This window comes from Schistocerca cancellata, chromosome 6 (genome assembly GCF_023864275.1).
Source record: "Schistocerca cancellata isolate TAMUIC-IGC-003103 chromosome 6, iqSchCanc2.1, whole genome shotgun sequence".
NCBI classification, from domain to species: Eukaryota; Metazoa; Arthropoda; class Insecta; order Orthoptera; family Acrididae; genus Schistocerca; species Schistocerca cancellata.
The window spans coordinates 519,315,066-519,333,751 of NC_064631.1; the positions used below are offsets into that span (position 1 = coordinate 519,315,066).

Here is an 18,686-nt window from a genome sequence, read left to right on the forward strand (position 1 = left end):
TTCTCCTTCTGTAATCTTGGCAATTGTCGTACTACACATTGGTTATAGAATATGAGTCGTGTGGTAAGAATATATTACCATCACAAGTAAAGGTGATGAATAGCGAGAGCAGGCGAGATGCTGCATAGACCTCTCACAGAAATAAAAGCAACAAATAAAGGGGTGTGAATTATGTTACAACAAAGGAATTCAAGAGTCAAAACTTCCAAAATGGAATGCGAATGAGTGCTATTTGAACATGGATCTCCTCTTCGCAGTCCAACACCATGACCACATAACACCATGCCTTTGTTACTCAAGCTTGTGCAATGTTGCACATCATGAGCTTGGACCATTCACTGTTTCGATTTTGCTTTCTTTTTCACAGTTCAGTTCACCTTCTTCCTGTTTTCATGCTTGATGTGTGCTCAGTTTTTGACGGGCTATCCTCTGGGTCATCTTACCACTCAATCTGAGGATGCTGTGATGGGGAGTTTACCTTGTTAGATGACATAATCATGATAAGAGCCATCAAGGGACAACACCTTGCCAAAGTATATAAATTGGTTGATAGGCTGCAGAATGGCTGCATTTAGAGGAGGGCAACTGGGGCTACAGCCCAGGGGCCTGCACAAGAGAGGATCCCCCCACAACACACACATATTCTAATGAAAAAGAAAAAAAACTCTTTATTCATTTGGCCTACACCACTGCATTAATACTACAGCTACTTCATCAATTTTTATATTAATACGACTAATAATGTTTTATTTTACAAACTGTGTAAAAAAAAGATAGATTGTTATTTACCATAAAGATGACATGTTAAGTTGCAGACAGGCACAAAAGCTAATGTGTAAGTGTCTTTTAGTTGTGCCTTTCTGTAACTTAACGTGTCATCTTAGGGTAAGTAGCAATCTATTTTTTCCTTACATTATTGATATCCCAACCTGGAATTTCCATTGTTTGATTTTTCATTTTATAGTTTATTGTAAGTGTGACTCAGATTAGATGAAAAAACAATTTAACTACAGTTGTACTCCATAAACCTTTAGTATGCCAAGCAGCCCTGATAAGCAGGCACCATTTTCCACTGATATTTCCATGAGTATGTCAGTGGCAAATTGGTATAGTACACTACTCCCAGGTTGAAGGTATTGTTGAAAGCAATATGAATCTACTTTGTAGATATGCAAATAATTATTTTTTTGAACCAATTGAATTCAAACCATTATTCATGTATCTTACTGCATAAAAGAAATACAAAATAAATTATTTCTTTAATAATCCAAGAATATCAGTTGATCAAATATTATTATTTATATGTGTCCACCATTTTATGAGAGGAAAAAAATCACAATGAGGAATCAAACACTGAATGCCTGTCTATACCTGTTTTTTGCCATTTATGCCTGTACGGTCTGTTGTGGTATTAAGTGTCTGCCTTGTGGTGTGCTTGTAGCAATGAATGCCCAAAATCTGAGACCTTCACATTGCATTGTTTTAAGTCTAAGAGTCTATGAACAGTGTGCAACCAATCACGTCCTTCTAAATTTGTATGGACACACTTAAGTATTTTCATATTCATATTGTGACCTCTAATATAAATCCCATAATGGAACAGGTTTTAGTACACAGCTTTTCTATTCTTTTCATTTTCTATGTGCACTCATAACACCTTTGTGTGTTCTTACAATCACATATATCATCTTGTTTAAATTGGCTAATTTTTGGTTTATGCTCAGTTATCGATTTTCCCCAACTATTTCTGTACTGGTTAATGGCTTTCCTTTTGCATTTGCATGTTTTCTTAATGACCAATATTAATCTTTGTTTTATGGTGGTATCATGGGTGATCATTGCAAAACTCTTGAGTTCACTAGTGGTTCCCAGAGGAGGAAATTGCAGGCAGCATGTGAGAAGAAAACGGAAGAAACTGTAGCTAAAATACCCAAATTTACCAATTATTTTATCATGTCAACCAAACAAGAAGGCCATAAGATCCTAAAAACACAAGAGGACATTAGACAGTAAATGGGGATTTGGTGTATAGTATTCAATATAATCCAGCTGTTGCATCAGGTGGCATCACAGAATTATTGAAAATTTGTAATAATAATCAAGAGCAAGCAGAATTATTGCAGGAAAAAAAAGACAGACAGTTTTATGTATTGAAAAAGCTTAGCAATATTGCTGGTCTTGTCAAGCTGAAGCTGTGAAAGCCATGGTCGATGGTTATTCTGAAATCAAAGCAGCTCTAGCAAGCATATCTTCCAATATAGAGCAAAAAGGCATTTTGATAAATGGAGCAACACATTTTTTTTTGGAAATATGACTGGCCTCAAAATTACTTTATTTGCCATTTTTTGGAATGACATATTGGAGCAATTCAATGCTACAAACAAGAGTTGCAGGACTTGAAAATGATTCTAGAATCTCTCAGCTGTACATTGTGATAATTGAAATCATTCATTGATTCCAAGAGAGACAAGTTTGCTAAATACGAAGCAGCAGCTAAAGGATTATCAAATACTGACCAGTACATAAAATCATGCAGCAGAACAAGAAATGTGAGGTTGAATCTGCTCAATAATATGAAAGCGAATGAGGCTAATGCTACCGTCACCAGAAGAGATATTTAAAGTGTCATGATTTAGCCAAGTGATCGATCTGCTATGTGTTTCTCTCACTGAAAGATTTCATGCAAACAGTGTTGTCCATTCAAGATTTGGATTTCTGAATCATTTAAAGGTCATGGATGCTGCAAATTTGTATGCTGCTGCAGAAGAATTGGTAAAAGTTTACAAAGACAATTTAGAACATTGTCAATATATTTTTATGAAAAGGAGTATCAAAAAGACCAATTTAAAGAGCTGTTCTATCAAATTCTTGACAGTCAAAATTTCAGAGCTACATTCTCAAACACTGAAATTACGCAGAGAACATACTTGGTTTTGATGGTCTCGAATTGCACTGGAGAATGTTCGTTTTCAAACATGAAAATTGTACAAAACGGGCTGAGAACAATAATGAAGCAAAACTGCATATCAAAATTGTCCCTACTCAGCATTGAGAGTGTTTTACTCCAGAAGGTGGATTTCAGTAAAATCACCAATAATTTTTCATTGAAAAAAGCTCAGTATGTCATATCAGAAGGTGGATTCCAGTAAAATTACCAATAATTTTTCATTAAAAAAAGCTCAGTATGTCATATCATAATTTGATTTATTTCTTGTATTTTATTTTGTACATTTTATTAGTTTTTCTCATAATAAATTATTGAAACAGTCAAGAGAAAAAATTATTTAATTGAAACAAATGATTGTAGCTCCATCATAAGTTGCATTAAGAAGTATCATTTTTATTTCTTGGTGGTGACTAGCTCTGGACACCTATGTCCATCCAGTGTCTTTCCTACATTATCTGTTAACTGTTGTTGAGTCGACAATAGTGCCACTTTGATCATCACTGCAGGGGCAAATTTTTTACATAGGCTTTCATCTGTATTGTCACACTTACAATATGGATGGTTTGAAAGCGGCGATAGGTGTCCAAAACTAGTCACCATCAAGAAATAAAAAAAGATTTTCTTAATGCTACTCATGACAGAGTTATAATCATTTATTTCAATAATAAAACAAGTTGTGGACCTATTTTTCACCTGCAGCATGCTACAAATTCATAAAAATTATTTAACCTATTTAAAAAATGATAAGGGTCTCCATTCCTTTGTTGGCCCAGCACCTCCACAGCTCTAAATCGGGCCCTGGGTTCCAGGCTGATATTAAATGCACTTTCTTTGAACCTACTGTCAAATACTTGGGACATGTATTAAACAAAGATGATCTTCGACCAATGGCAGTTCCCTGGAATCTTGAATAACTCCAAGCTGTTCCCAGGAAAACTGATTGAACAAAATTCATACTCAGAGCAGTCCACATATGTCATCCACTAAATCATTTGCTAAAAAAAGGGCACTAAATCTGTATGTTCTCAAGTATGTCCAAGAAGCCTTTACTACTTTAAGACTGCTTCAAATCCACTCTATGTTTACAGACTTTTATACTCCAAAAATGCAGTATATAGGCCTCAGAGACACTGCAGTATGATACTGATGCTGTGATGTCACATACAGACACTGATGGGACAGAGCATCCTATAACATTCATGTCTGAAATTTTCTCCCTGGTGCAGAGAAGCTATTAAACTGTTTGCATATAGAGAAAGAAGCCTTTGCCATAATTTATGGGATAATAAAGTTCCACATATTTCAGTGTAGTACCATGTTCCATTTACTATCAGTCCACAGGCTGCTGATCGCCCTGTTTCATCTAAAATCAAAACTCCAGCGAGAAGAGCACAGTGGCTTCAGAGATGGGTCGTTCTGAGCAATTGTAATTATGACATTCGTTGCAGGCCCATCTCATGATGTGCCAACTGTGATGCCTTATTCTGTCTGCTGAGGAGCCCAATGTGGAATTCAATAAGGAGGAGGTTGTTTACTTTGTCATCAATGAAAACATAAGGCATACCCTCACCAAGTTGCCAGTCACAGTTTGTGACATCGTGAGAGCAACACACACAGAGCTGCTTCTTTGCAGGGTGTAATTACCAGTTCAGCTGAGTTGCCCAGATCATACTTTCAGAGGCTCAGACGCTGCTTTTAAAACTTATTTCTCCTTGCCTTACTGCTGCTGCCAATGAAGCAGAGTGCAGTGTCGTCATGTCACACGTTTTGAGTTCATATCCCCTGCCTGCTGCATTGTTAGTACTGGCAAATGAATCATATGAATGGTGTGTAAAAATATCATGTTTACTGGCTGCGGGTAAATGCACAGCTAAAATGAACAGTCTAGTCCTGTAATGCATGCCTGCAAAATCAGTTTGTCCAAGCACTGTGTTTGCTGCCACGGTCCACTCCGGAACACCCATGAGAAGAGGCACATCTGGACTTTGCCAGACTGTTCAAAGGCATAATATGGCTTCTGATGGTAGATGCGATCTAAATTTTTCTCTTGTGGCCTGGATATCATCCACAACCACTGCTGCAACAATCCGGGCTCCGTCTAATACTTTTGAAATGGAAGATGTGCCACATATGATAGTCTCCAACTATGGTCTCGAGTTTGGAACATCAGGATTCCACCAGTTTTGACAACATAACTGAACTGATCATCTCACCATCACTCCCTAACAACTGACACCAAACTTGGAAATTCAGCTGCTGGTAGGGAATCTCAAACTTCAGGTGCAAACACCATGCTAGCAGCACTCTCCGAGGGGGCCATTTCCTGTTTCCTGGCATCTTATAGGTCCACTCCGATCGGCAGTCAATGCCTGGCTGTATTACGGCATGGGTGATGAGCATGAGCATTAACCCTTTCACTGCTCCAGACATAAATATACGCTAATCATTTCAGTGCTCCAGACATATATATACTATTTGATATAAAAAATACTTACAGCGGTTCCCTGATACACGTATAGTTACGTATAACGCCGACAATCGGGCCAGTGAGTCAGAGGTAATTGTTGCACAAGTATGCAGTTTAATTGTTGGAATACTAGGAAATACCTGAACGACTATTGAATGCTGAATTCTCTTTCTGCCGAGTTCATTCGTATTGCTATATTACCTAATTCGTGTGCGGCCGTTTCCGCGTTGCCGAATAAAATGATGTGACATTACCGTCCGTTTACAGACGATGAGCTGCTGAGTATTCTAAACCAAAATGATGATGAGGACATCATCATGCACAATCCAGCTGATTATGGGTGGACAGATAATGACGACGATGAGCTGGCAGATAAATCTATATAAAAAATATTTGTGAACCAACAAACGTTGAACCAGTAAATGCAGATCCAGATTTTGATGTTATCATTGATTCTTTCTCCAATTCCGAAGAAGAGCCTGAGCGTATGCCTGAAAAATCTCCTAAGAGACACAAAACAGTTGATTTTAGATGGAAATTTGGACCCTAAAGTACATAATTTCGATAACAGTGGTTCCGGTTGCAAAATCATTTAAATGATTTATGTACTGTATATGACTGCTTCCAAGTTTTTTTTTTAGCCTAGCAATTGTGAGCTACATAGCTGAGCAATGTAATTTATATTATGAACACCTTTGGAATGATGCCAGTGAAAAATCAAGACTACAATGTCGGAAAAACACAAACAGTGACGAAGTTTACTGCTTCCTTGCTGTAAATTTTCTGATGGCTCAAGTGAGAAAACATGAAATAAACAGTTATTGAACCAATGATCAGTTACTGCCCACTCCAATGTTTGCGCAAATCATGCCGAGAGATAGATATCTTCTCTTACTTAGAATGTTACATTTTGCTGATAACAGTAAGGACCCTGGAGATGACAAAATCTGGAAATTACGTCGAATTGTGGACCGCTTAAAAAAAGTATTTCCAGGTGCTTTCTATCCTTCTAAAAATTTGTGCATTGACGAAAGTTTAGTTCTCTTCAAAGGTCGTGTCTTCTTCAAGCAGTACATTCCTTCCAAACGCCACAGATTTGGTGTGAAATTTTTTGTGTTATGTGATTGTGAAACTGGTTATATTCTTGACTTTATTATTTATGTGGGTGCAGCAACAGACGTAAATAAAGAAACTGACTTTGGTGTAAATGTTGGAATAGCTGGAAGCATTGTTCTCACTGTACTTGATCATTACCTTGGTAAATCTCACACATTATATGTTGACAATTGATACACTAGCCCAACATTATTTTCTTATTTGCATGACAGAGTGACTAATGCCTGTGGAACTGTGAGAACAAACCGCAAAGGCATGCCTGCTTTATCAAAAAAACTTAGAAAAGGCGAGATCAAGTTTATGACAACAGATAAACTTCTTGCTCTGAAGTGGCAGGACAAGTGGGAAGTGAGGATGCTTTCAACTCTTCATACAAGTGAAATTACAGCGACTGACAAAATTGACAGAACCATGAATGAACCAAAAACAAAATCAGCTTGCATCGTAAGCTACACTGAAAATATGGGAGCCGTTGACAGGAGTGACATGATGCTAACTTCAGTAGAATGTGTACGAAAAACTGTAAAATGTTATAAAAGGTATTTTTTCATTTGGTGGATTTGTCTCTACTCAATGCACATGCATTATATAAAACTCAAATGGGACGAAATATTTCAGTATCTGATTTTCAACAGAAACTTATCGAGGAGATTCTAGAAATTCACCACCAACCGCAAACACAGGGAAGTCGTGGAAGGAGATCGGCTGATGGTGACAATCCCTTACGCCTAACCAAGCGCCACTTTATCTCGCTAATCCCAGGAACTTCAAAGAAGAAGGCCGCCCAGAGAAGGTGTATTGTATGTGCAAAACATGATAAATGAAGTGACACAAGATACATTTGTGTAAAATGTAATGTGCCTTTATGTTTGAATTTTTGTTTCGAAATATATCACACTTTGAAGTATTACTAATGTAATATGTTTTGTATTTTTTTTCTCCTAATAAAGTACCTTTTTTGAACAAAATAAGACTTTCTGAACAAAGATTTAAAAAAATCTTTACATCGACAATACTGGATCTCATTTTTATCTCAATAATAACGGTAGACTGCTACAGTCGTATATACACGCAACAGGTGAAAATAACGCACACAAGGCTGGAGCTGCTGAGAGTAAATGCACAGTGAAAGGGTTAATGACCTGTTGCACCCAGCATCATGAACTCAACCTGACCAAGTGCACCCTTATTATCGCTCAGGCTCCCTTGTCTGGACTCACAAATTCAGTAGAAAACCAGGGTGGATGGCAGGCATTATTGTTAGCCGTAATGGGCATCACATGTATGATGTCATGGTAGGAGCAAATGAGCTATGTTGTCATAAAAATCAGCTTTGGCTGAACCAGTACTGTGCCATGCCCCCCTGCAATGCTGACTCTGGGAAAATGCAGCTCTGGATTTGGTCCCATACCCAGTACCGCACTGAGTCATCAACACAGGCCTTATGGGTCATTTAAAGGGCAGAGGAGCACTGTATTTCCACCAAGTAGTGAGAAGGATATCCCACCAGCAGGCAGTGAAGGTGGAAGTGGCATCAATTAGTTGCCTCAACAGGGTGCAGAGCATGGATACTGAGATGAGCAGCAGCAGGAGGTATGATGTAGATGAGAAATTCCTTTGGTTTCTGGCCACTTAAAATAAGTGTGCAATGCAACCGAGAAACCATTCTGCATACTGTATTTGAAATGTTTCTGTATGCACCATTATAATATTGTGTTGACTACCACACTACAGACTTGAATTTTGATTAGGATATAACTGAAATTATTTGTACATAATCTACAATGGACTTGGCATCTTTTCTAGAATTTATCAGCTTGCAACTTCCTGGGTGAACTACTGCCTTTGCCTAGGTTGTACTGTTTGTGAAAGTGTTTCACATCAGTTTGAACTTCACTCTGACTATCAAATAACAGAACTTGTCTATCATGCACATAAAGAACAATATGTGTTTGTATCCAGTGTGACACAAAACTCTTCATTTGTTATTGCACAACAAAGAAGATTGCTGACATCTACAGTGAAATTGTGGCTGTTTAGAGTGATGTGATATAACATCACAAAATGGTAAATTAGTCTGTATTGGTTACAGAGGAGGATATAAAATGTAGACTGGCAATGGCAAGGAATGCGTTTCTGAAGAGGAGAAATTTGTTAATACCGAGTATAGATTTAAGTGTCAGGAATTCTTTTCTCAAAGTATTTGTATGGAGTGTAGCCATGTATGGAAGTGAAACATGGACGACAAATAGTTTAGACAAGAAGAGAATAGAAGCTCTCAAAATGTGGTGCTACAGAAGAATGCTGAAGATTAGTTAGGTAGATCATGTAACTAATGAGGAGGTACTGAATGGAATTGGGGAGAAGAGGAATTTGTGGCACAGCTTGTCTAGAAGAAGCGATCGGTTGGTAGGACATGTTCTGAGGCATCAAGGGATAACCAATTTAGTATTTGACAGCAACTTGGGGGGTAAAAATCATAGTGGGAGACCAAGAGATGAATACAACAAGCAGATTCAAAAGGATGTAGCGTGCAGTAGTTACCTGGAAATGAAGAAGCTTGCACAAGTTAGAGTAGCATGGAAAGATGCATCAAACCAGTCTCTGGACTGAAGACAACAACAACAGGTTACAGATTGTGAAAAAACAACCTAGATGAATGGACGAGTGTGAGACTATAAGTTGTGACTGTTTGTGAACAAACTAGTTGATTCATGAACAGTGCTATATGACAATGAATGAACTGTGTAAAATGTGTCTACAAAATCTGCCAAACTTTATTTTATGCACAGTTAACTGCTCTGAATTTCTGTTGTTGTTTGGTGCTGATAATGTGATAAGCACAAAATAAGGTGCATTCAGTCATTTGGGAGTGTGAGACTTTTAATTGTGACTAAAGTGTTCACAGAGAAACTTGAATGGATGATTGATGAAGACTTTCCTTCAACTGTTAATGTCTAAAATATGTCCAGAAGTTGGTCAACAGTTAAACTGTGCTGTATGCAAGGATAATTGAACAATTGCATTTCTGGAAATTCCGCAGTTGGTGGTTGCTGAAAACGCCAGCCAATGATGAGCAAAAAATAAACTGTGTTCAGTCAATTTGGGAATTTGTAATGGGGTATAAAATCTGGATGGTCCATTATGCACTGAAATCAAAAAGGCAATCAGTGTATTGGCAGCAGTCAATTGTCAAAAACATTCAAAATGCAACAGTTTACGGCATCCTCAAAATGTCGACTTCATCAACAGTTTTCATTGGGATATTCTGAACCAACTCGCCTGCTGTCCTACCTAGCATTACACAGTTCTGAAAGAACAGGTGAGCAGAAGAAAACTGTTTTCAATAGACCATGATGTGAAGGTTGCCACATATGAATGGTCATGATATCAGTGGTAGCAACATGTGCAACAGACACACTGAATTTCAAGTCTCATTTCACCATATATGGGCACATATTGTGAGTGTACAGTATTCTTATTAAGATTAAAGTTGCACGTACTTTAATAGCACATGTAGTAAATAAGTTTAGGTTGTTATTTAATGACTTAATCAAGGACAAGAATAGATAGCTACAAGTTTTTATATACCTACATTAATGAAACTATTTCTTTGTTACATTTGAGGGTTCCACGGTCCAGGGGGCACTACAGCAGCTAACGATCAGTGGCAGCTGCTCTGGTTGTGACACTAATTAATGCCCAAACTCCAAAGGTTCCCATACAATAGTTTATAAAGGGAGGGGGGGGGGGGTGCCTGGACCTGGGGTTATTGTGTATCTTTAATGTTTTGGAAGATGAATGGCGACCTGTAAGTAGCCATATAAAAAGTTACAGTTCCAACCCTGTCAAAAACCTGCATAATACTGACTTTTAGGGAAGCACCATTTACAATGAGCTCAGAGTAAAAGAGACATTAACTGACCCAAGAAGCATACCTCATAGTGCAGAAATGTAATTAACAGGGAATTCTGCTTAGCTGAGTTCAGTTAGCCTTGAGTTGTATCTTGGAGTAGTTCATGAATGATCATACATGAGTCTAAATATCGAACCTGTCAATTCAACAATTTATGAAACAGTGTCATTCAGTTCCTTAAAATAAAGTCACTGATGATCATTTGACAAATAATTTACTTTCTTATTAATTAAATTAATGAAGGAGTCAAAGTAAAGTGCACATCTATCTACCTTTTTTTAAAAAAATTAATACCTTGAAAAATACCTGTTAAAAGAGATGAAAGCATTCTATGAATGAAATAGTAGACGTTTTTATTGAAAGGCTTAAAGGAAAAACAGTGGGTAAGACTATCTGTAAATCAACAGTGAAGTTCTAATAGTAGTTGAGATTTGAAAATTTATGAAGTGGGTGAGATGACAGTTGACAAATCAGAGGTAGGATATCAACAAAAATAATCAGTTTTTGAAAATATTATGTAAATGGATAGATAAATGATCTACTCACCAAGTGGTGGCAGGAGAAAACATATACAAAGCTTAAGAGAATGTGCAAGCTTTTGGAGTCAAGGGCAAGACCTCATCCAGTGTAGTACCAAACAATCAGCCCTTCCTTATCATCCTGTCTGGTGAAGTCTCTCCAAACCCGGGATTTTTGCAACTTTTTTGAACTCTAGTCCTTTTCCTTCATCCTTCTTCCTTCCCCTTCAACCCTTCTGCCAGAAGGAGCCACTGGCTCCAAAAGCTTGCACATTTTCTTAATCTTTGTATATGTTTTCTCTTACTGCTGCTGGGTGAGTAGATATCTATTCAACTACATTGTAAATCAGAGGTAAGGGAAGACTGGATTGGAATAGAAGAAGGGATTGGCAAGAGCCTAGAGAAGAAAAGAAAATAAGAATTGCGACAAGACAAAAATAACAAACAAAAAAATAAAGGGAAACAGCTACTTACCTGCTCGTCAATGATGGGGGTGACACACTGGCACTCACAGCTGCTGGAGAGAGAGAGAGAGAGAGAGAGAGAGAGAGAGAGAGAGAGAGTCATTCATCAGGCACAAAGCTGCCCTCGTCTGTCTGATGAAAACTCTTCATAATGCAAAACCCCAACAAATTGTGGTCATCCTATTAGTCATCTGAATTTTCTAATTCGAGCTGTCAAGAATCTCCCACTATGGAGTATCTGAGACATCACTGGAGCACCAAATTTGAAGTGATGTTTATCAGTGTAACTTTAGAACACAAGGCTGCGGCAGATTTACAACTTGGTTATTAACAAGACAAGAATTATTTTTAGGTTTTTGTGACTATAAATTAAATCATGTCTTCTGTACTTAAAATGATGTTTTTACCATACTTCAAATCTGCCAGGAAGTTTCGTACTTTAGATGTCACTTATAAACAAAAATGTTGTTTTAAGTATGACTACAAGTGGCTGCTTTGTTTAGTCAGGTTTTATGGTGCATTTTCCAATAGCATCCACGGTGCATTTGATTAAAATTATGACGGCACTGCAACAAATATAATGTGACCAATGAGTTCGAGTTATTCATGTGCTGTAGTTGCAGCTTCCAGATTCTTCAGGCCCTTTACTTGATATTTCTGCTACTACACCAAGGTCTACACTCTACAGAGTGTAATGAAGCAGCTGAAGCTCTAAGCAAAAATACGTGTAAGTTATACTCTTGCCATCTTGCGGAGTGTGATAAGAGCATTATATGATCTGAGGTCAAATGAGTCACCAGGAATCAGTGACGCACCTTCGGAGCAACTGGAATCTGTAAGAGTTATAGGAAAGACATTAATTCAGCAAGTATAAAAATTATTGGGCAGGTTGCTTGGTAATCTGATATGGCATTCAGGAAAAACTAACTTGCTGCCAGAGGGAGCAATAGAGGATAAAAATTGTAGGGGACAGACAAACAATGGAATATGTGAAACAGATTAAAGGAGATGCCGGATGCAGTACGTACTCAGTGATGAAAAGAACAGCAGAAAACAGAAAGCAAATGACAGCATAAAACATTCCAGACACTGAGACCAAATGAAGTCCCATACCCTAGTATGCTCTTGTCTCATGAGATGGGGATACATTTCTCTGACACAAAGGCTAATGCATGTAACAAATGCACTTAAGATAGTGTACTGTTCATGAACACAAATGCACTCACATACAACGAGCAGTTATAGTGGTGAATGTTGTTATTGCAAGTATCTATCCATCATTATTTCCCTAAATAATTATCCAACAGCTAGTACATTTTTTGTAATGTTACGCCTGTTCATGTGTAAACCCTTGTAGATACCTGCAATTGTGTTGATAACTAGCAAATTGTTTGTGCAGTTTCTGGTAACTAAGGAGCACTTTTGCCACATGGAAACTTCTGTTCTCTCCAACAATATCAATGTTTTTACTACAATCAACTTCACTTTTCACCACAAGCATTTTCATCTCCTTAGTACTTGCAGGAATCAAGAAACCAATGATGCAGTCCCTGTCTTGTCCTAATGAAACTAGGCATTGAACATCTGCTGCCATTACATTTTAAACTTTAAAAAAAAAAGTCACTGCCTGAATTTCATTTCCAGGAATCGTTATTTCATTTATGCTTACCTTTACAAAGATCTATCACATGTCATAAATCAATGCAAATGTCGCATACTCTTAATAAAAGTAGCATCCTTTCAGCAATTGATGTGCAATGTGGTAGTCGTGCAATGGTCTTATCGCCATTCATAAATACACCTTACTTCTAGGATAACATATTACATTTACATGGTTTTTACTTTACATTTTGGCGAGGGATCACAAAAAATAAAGAAACAAGGGTTACAAAAGAAAATCTTTATTAGCCTTCAAAGTAATCACTATTAGCTACAACACACTTCTGAAATTTGTTGCAAAGCTGTTAAAAACATCCTCAGACACTTCTTGTGGAAGGAATTGCTCAAAGTATCATTGTCATGCATTGTTGGATTTCTGCAATGTCTGCAAAGCATAGGCCCTTTAGATATCTGCAAAGCATAGGCCTTTTAGGTTAATTTAAAAGGGGGGGAATGGAATGGAACAAAAAAAGTCTGCGAGTGCCAAATCTGGAGAATAAGAAGGGTGCTGATAAACAGTCATCTTGCAATGAGTGAGAATGTTGAGCATGCAGATTGCAGTGTGCAAATGGTCATTATCATGGAGGAAATTCCGCTGTTCGCACCAGTACAATTATGGCCAAAACTGCCAGATGCATTGTAGCAGTCATTTCAAAACTCTCTCGTAAACTTCTGTGCTGACAGCTTGAGCCTCAGGTTGAAATTCCTGATGTATCACACCCTTGATGTTGGAAAAAGGCAGTCAACATTGTTTCAGTCTCAAATTTTTGTCAACTGATTTGTTTTGGGAGGCAGGAATGGCGACAAACACCATGCCATTGATTGTTTGATTGGTCTCCAGATAGTATCAGTGGCACTAGGTCTCATCTTCCATAATGATGGTTTACAAAAATTGCAGGTTCCAGTAGGATATGTTAATGAAATCTCCATTCATTTCCTCCAAATTTGCTTATGCTCATCTGTCAGTGTGTGCGGTACAAACCGGGTAAAATTCTTCTGCTTTTTCTACTGTTCATATACAGTAGTGCTTACATTGTCCTCTGCTATCATTCTCAAAGCACCTATCAATTAGCCACAAGCTCCTGTCACACTCATCTGATGTTGTCTAGGATTGTACTTGTTGACAGCTGATCTGAATGCAGTGCATCCTTGATACTTGTTTTTCCATCTCTAAAGCATTTAAACCCCTCAACCATGCACTTTTTACTCACAGCTTCAACACTGTACACTTGTGCTAACATTTCATGAGTCTCTGTCGCCATTTTACCTAATTTGAACTAAAACTTGATGTTAACATATTGCTCAATTTCGCAATGACACGAGTTCTCATATTTACTAGTTAGCTTCATTTCAGAAGCACAGTAGGGTGTGCTCGTTGAGATGTTTCTCAATGTGTTTGTGAGGGTGCCTTATCATAACCCACAGTTTTTAGTATATTGGACCATCCACCAAACTTTTCAGATGCACTTGCATTATTAGGGAAAGAAAATCCAAGGTGAAAGAGAATATGCAAATGAAGTTATCTCAGTACTCGCCAAACAGTAGAGGTGTTAAGCAGTCATCATGTAAGTAGGGTGAAAGTGGTTACGTGTGTTTTTTTGTTAACTCTGAAGGACTTTGTCCAAATGGTATACAATATTCCATATCTTATATATGCCTGCTAATCAGCATCTCCTCTGCTTGGTGGTTGGTGACCTAATTCTCATATACACGCAATATGAATGGACCATTTATCTTATCAAATATAATATATACAGGGAGGTCCATTGATCATGACTGGGCCAAATATCTCATGAAATAAGCATCAAACAAAAAAACTACAAAGAACGAAACTTGTCTAGCTTGAAGGGGGAAACCAGATGGCGCTATGGTTGGCCCGCTAGATGGCGCTGCCATAGGTCAAACAGATATCAAATACGTTTTTTTAAATAGGAACCCCCATTTTTTATTGCATATTCATGTAGTACGTAAAGAAATATTCATTTTAGTTGGACCACTTTTTTCGCTTTGTGATAGATGGCGCTGTAATAGTCACAAACATATGACTCACAATTTTAGACGAACAGTTGGTAACAGGTAGGTTTTCTAAATTAAAATACAGAACGTAGGTAAGTTTGAACATTTTATTTCGGTTGTTCCAATGTGATACATGTACCTTTGTGAACTTATCATTTCTGAGAACACATGCTGTTACAGCGTGATTACCTGTAAATACCACATTAGTGCAATAAATGCTCAAAATGATGTCCGTCTACCTCAAAGCATTTGGCAATACATGTAATGACATTCCTCTCAACAGCGAGTAGTTCGCTTTCCGTAATGTTCGCGCATGCATTGACAATGCGCTGACGCATGTTGTCAAGTGTTGTCGACGGATCACGATAGCAAATATCCTTCAACTTTCCCCACAGAAAGAAATCTGGGGACGTCAGATCCGGTGAACGTGTGGGCCATGGTATGGTGCTTCAATGACCAATCCACCTGTCATGAAATATGCTATTCAATACCACTTCAATCGCATGTGAGCTATGTGCCGGACATCCATCATGTTGGAACTACATCACCATTCTGTCATGCAGTGAAACATCTTGTAGTACATTGGTAGAACATTACGTAGGAAATGAGCATACATTGCACCATTTAGATTGCCATCGATAAAATGGGGGCCAATTATCCTTCCTCCCATAATGCCGCACCATACATTAAACCACCAAGGTCGCTGATGTTCCATTTGTCGCAGCCATTGTGGATCTTCCATTGCCCAATAGTGCATATTATGCTGGTTTACGTTACCGCTGTTGGTGAATGACGCTTCGTCGCTAAATAGAATGCATGCAAAAAATCTGTCATTGTCCGTAATTTCTCTTGTGCCCAGTGGCAGAACTGTACACAATGTTCACAGTCGTCGCCATGCAATTTCTGGTGCATAGAAATATGGTACGGGTGCAATCAATGTTGATGTAGCATTCTCAACACCAACATTTTTGAGATTCCTGATTCTTGCGCTGCTACTGATGTGCGGATTAGTCGCGACGCCAGCTAAAACACCTACCTGGGCATCATCATTTGTTGCAGGTCATGACTGACATTTCATATGTGGCTGAACACTTCCTGTTTCCTTAAATAACATAACTATCCGGCGAACGGTCCGGACTCTTGGATGATGTCATCCAGGATACCAAGCAGCATATGCCCGTTGGGCATTTTGATCACAATAGCCATACATCAACACAATATCGACCTTTTCCGCAATTGGTAAACGGTCCATTTTAACATGAGTAATGTATCGCAAAGCAAATACCATCTGCACTGGCGGAATGTTACATGATACCATGTACTTACATGTTTATGACTATTACAGCACCATCTATCACAAAGCAAAAAAAGTGGTCCAACTAAAACATTCATATTTCTTTACGTACTACACAAATATGTAATAAAAAAGGGGGGTTCCTATTTGAAAAAACGCAGTTGATATCCGTTTGACCTATGGCAGTGCCATCTAGCGGGCCAACCATAGTGCCAACTGGTTTCCCCCTTCAAGCTAGACGAGTTTCGTTCTTTGTAGTTTTTTTGTTTGATGCTTATTTTGTGAGATATTTGGCCCGGTCATGATCAATGGACCACCCTGTATATAATATACACTCTGTCTTCAGGCCACAAGTGGCCCATTGGGACCATCCGACCGCTGTGTCAGCCTCAGCTGAGGATGTGGACAGGAGGGGTGTGCGGTCAGCACACCAATCTCTCGGTTGTTATGATGGTTTTCTTCGACTGGAGCCACTACTATTTAGTTGAGTAGCTCCTCAATTGGCATCATGAGAAAAATGGCAACAGCGCATGGTGGCCCGGATGGTCACCCATCCAAGTGCCAGCCATGCCCAACAGTGCTTGTCTCTGGCGATCTCATGGGAACCGCTGTATCCACTGCGGCAAGGCTGTTGCTATCTTGTCAAATGCTAGTGACTAATAGGCTAAGTCTCAGCAATATTTTTGTGACCCTTAAAAACAAATGCTCATTATAATTACACATAAGTGACAAAAAAAGTTCTTGTACAATTTCTGTAGATTACACAAGCTGAACACTTTATTAAGTTCACAGTTCTTACACTAAACGTGAACAAATGAAGAGAAGCAGTTGACTTGACAGCGATCTGCACATGGCACTGAGCCAACAACTGATTGTGATTAATCTGAAAATTTGAATACAGGGGGTTATCATTTTTCTGGTGTGACGGTCTAAAAGCATATAACTAATGTAATTAATTAATACTAAACTTCTTAACAGGTGATGATCTATACCCAGAAAAGCCAGATATATTTCAGGTTGGTACAAAACTTTCTGAGGTACAAAAGACAGCAGAAGAAATGCGGACTGGATGTGATAATCTGAATCGTATTGAATACATTGAAAATGCTAAAACTAACATTGTTCTTCAAAACATACTTCCTAGTTATGGACACAAATTGCCACTGCTCTTATTTGACAGGTAAGCTAAAGATCTATTGGATATGAGGAAAATAACTGTTGTAATAATTGATTTTTTATACTTTTGTCACATATTTTACATTATTAAGTAGTTCCCAAAAAATGAATCAGTGATCTTCCTCCCTCCTCCTTTTCCAACATTCCTTAACCAGTTTTTCTTCCTTCTTTGAAGGAGGTGCTTATTTTCTGAAAACTAGGAGTACAGTGTTCCATTTTGATGTTTCTAATACCAGCGCTGGAATTTTTGCTTCCTACTTGCCAGCCTTCCTTTTTTTCTTTTTTCTTTTTTTTAATATATAATTTTTCTCAGACATATAAAATGGAGCATTTGCCCAACTTAAATTATCGAGACCAGGCATCATCATCATTAAAATGATCCAGTAATACAGTTTAAAGCTGAAATTAGTAAGACAAATTTGTTTACAAGTGATTTCAATATTCCTAAAGCAACTTGTGATGTCCAATTTTTTCAGGAACAACCTGTGATTGGAAAAGAAGGGACTGTACAATATTTGAAACGGACAAAAACAACACCTATAAATGAAACATACAGATGCTACAGGACAAAACTGCCTGTGACAGTGGTATCCTGTTTTAAAAGGCATTAATAATGGATAATTTTTGGATTCCAGCTGACTGCAATTCATTCATGTGATATGCTTTTTATCTTCCATAAATTGACAATTTAACAAAGGATGAAGTGGAATATCAAGAGTTTAGCATTGTGTCAACAAGGATTTAGAGACAAGATGATTCCACAAAGTAAATAATGTGTCACTGTTATTTATAGCACACGGTTTTTGTAATGAAATTTTTGTAATCAGATATGGATTCTAAAGTTTTAATGGATTATTTTTTATTAACCTGCCATACCTATGACAATAAAGGGCACATGTGACGATGTGTACTGAGCAAGCTGATACAGTGCTGAGACAATGGACTCGTACTAAAGAGTACACTGGTTCAAATCTCCATCTGTCCATCTCATTAATTTCTCTAAATTGCTTAAAGAAAATGCTGGGATGGTTCCTTTAAAATAACACAGGCAGCTTCTTTTGCCAATCTAAGATTGTGCTTTGTCTCTAATGATCTCACCATCACTGGGATGTT

At 38.0% G+C, this 18,686-nt stretch overlaps 1 protein-coding gene across 2 annotated transcripts in view; it reads left to right on the forward strand.

Moving 5' to 3' along the window:
• The window catches only part of LOC126190829 (acyl-coenzyme A diphosphatase NUDT19), a 72,411-nt gene extending 53,990 nt beyond the window's left edge, over positions 1-18,421 (forward strand). For both annotated transcript variants that reach the window (XM_049931405.1, XM_049931404.1), the window contains exons 4-5: positions 17,376-17,577; positions 18,050-18,421. In XM_049931405.1, coding sequence (XP_049787362.1) covers positions 17,376-17,577; positions 18,050-18,062 — 215 coding nt within the window. In that variant the 3' untranslated portion in view covers positions 18,063-18,421. The remainder of the gene's footprint in view (positions 1-17,375; positions 17,578-18,049) is intronic.
• Positions 18,422-18,686: the final 265 nt, after the last annotated feature.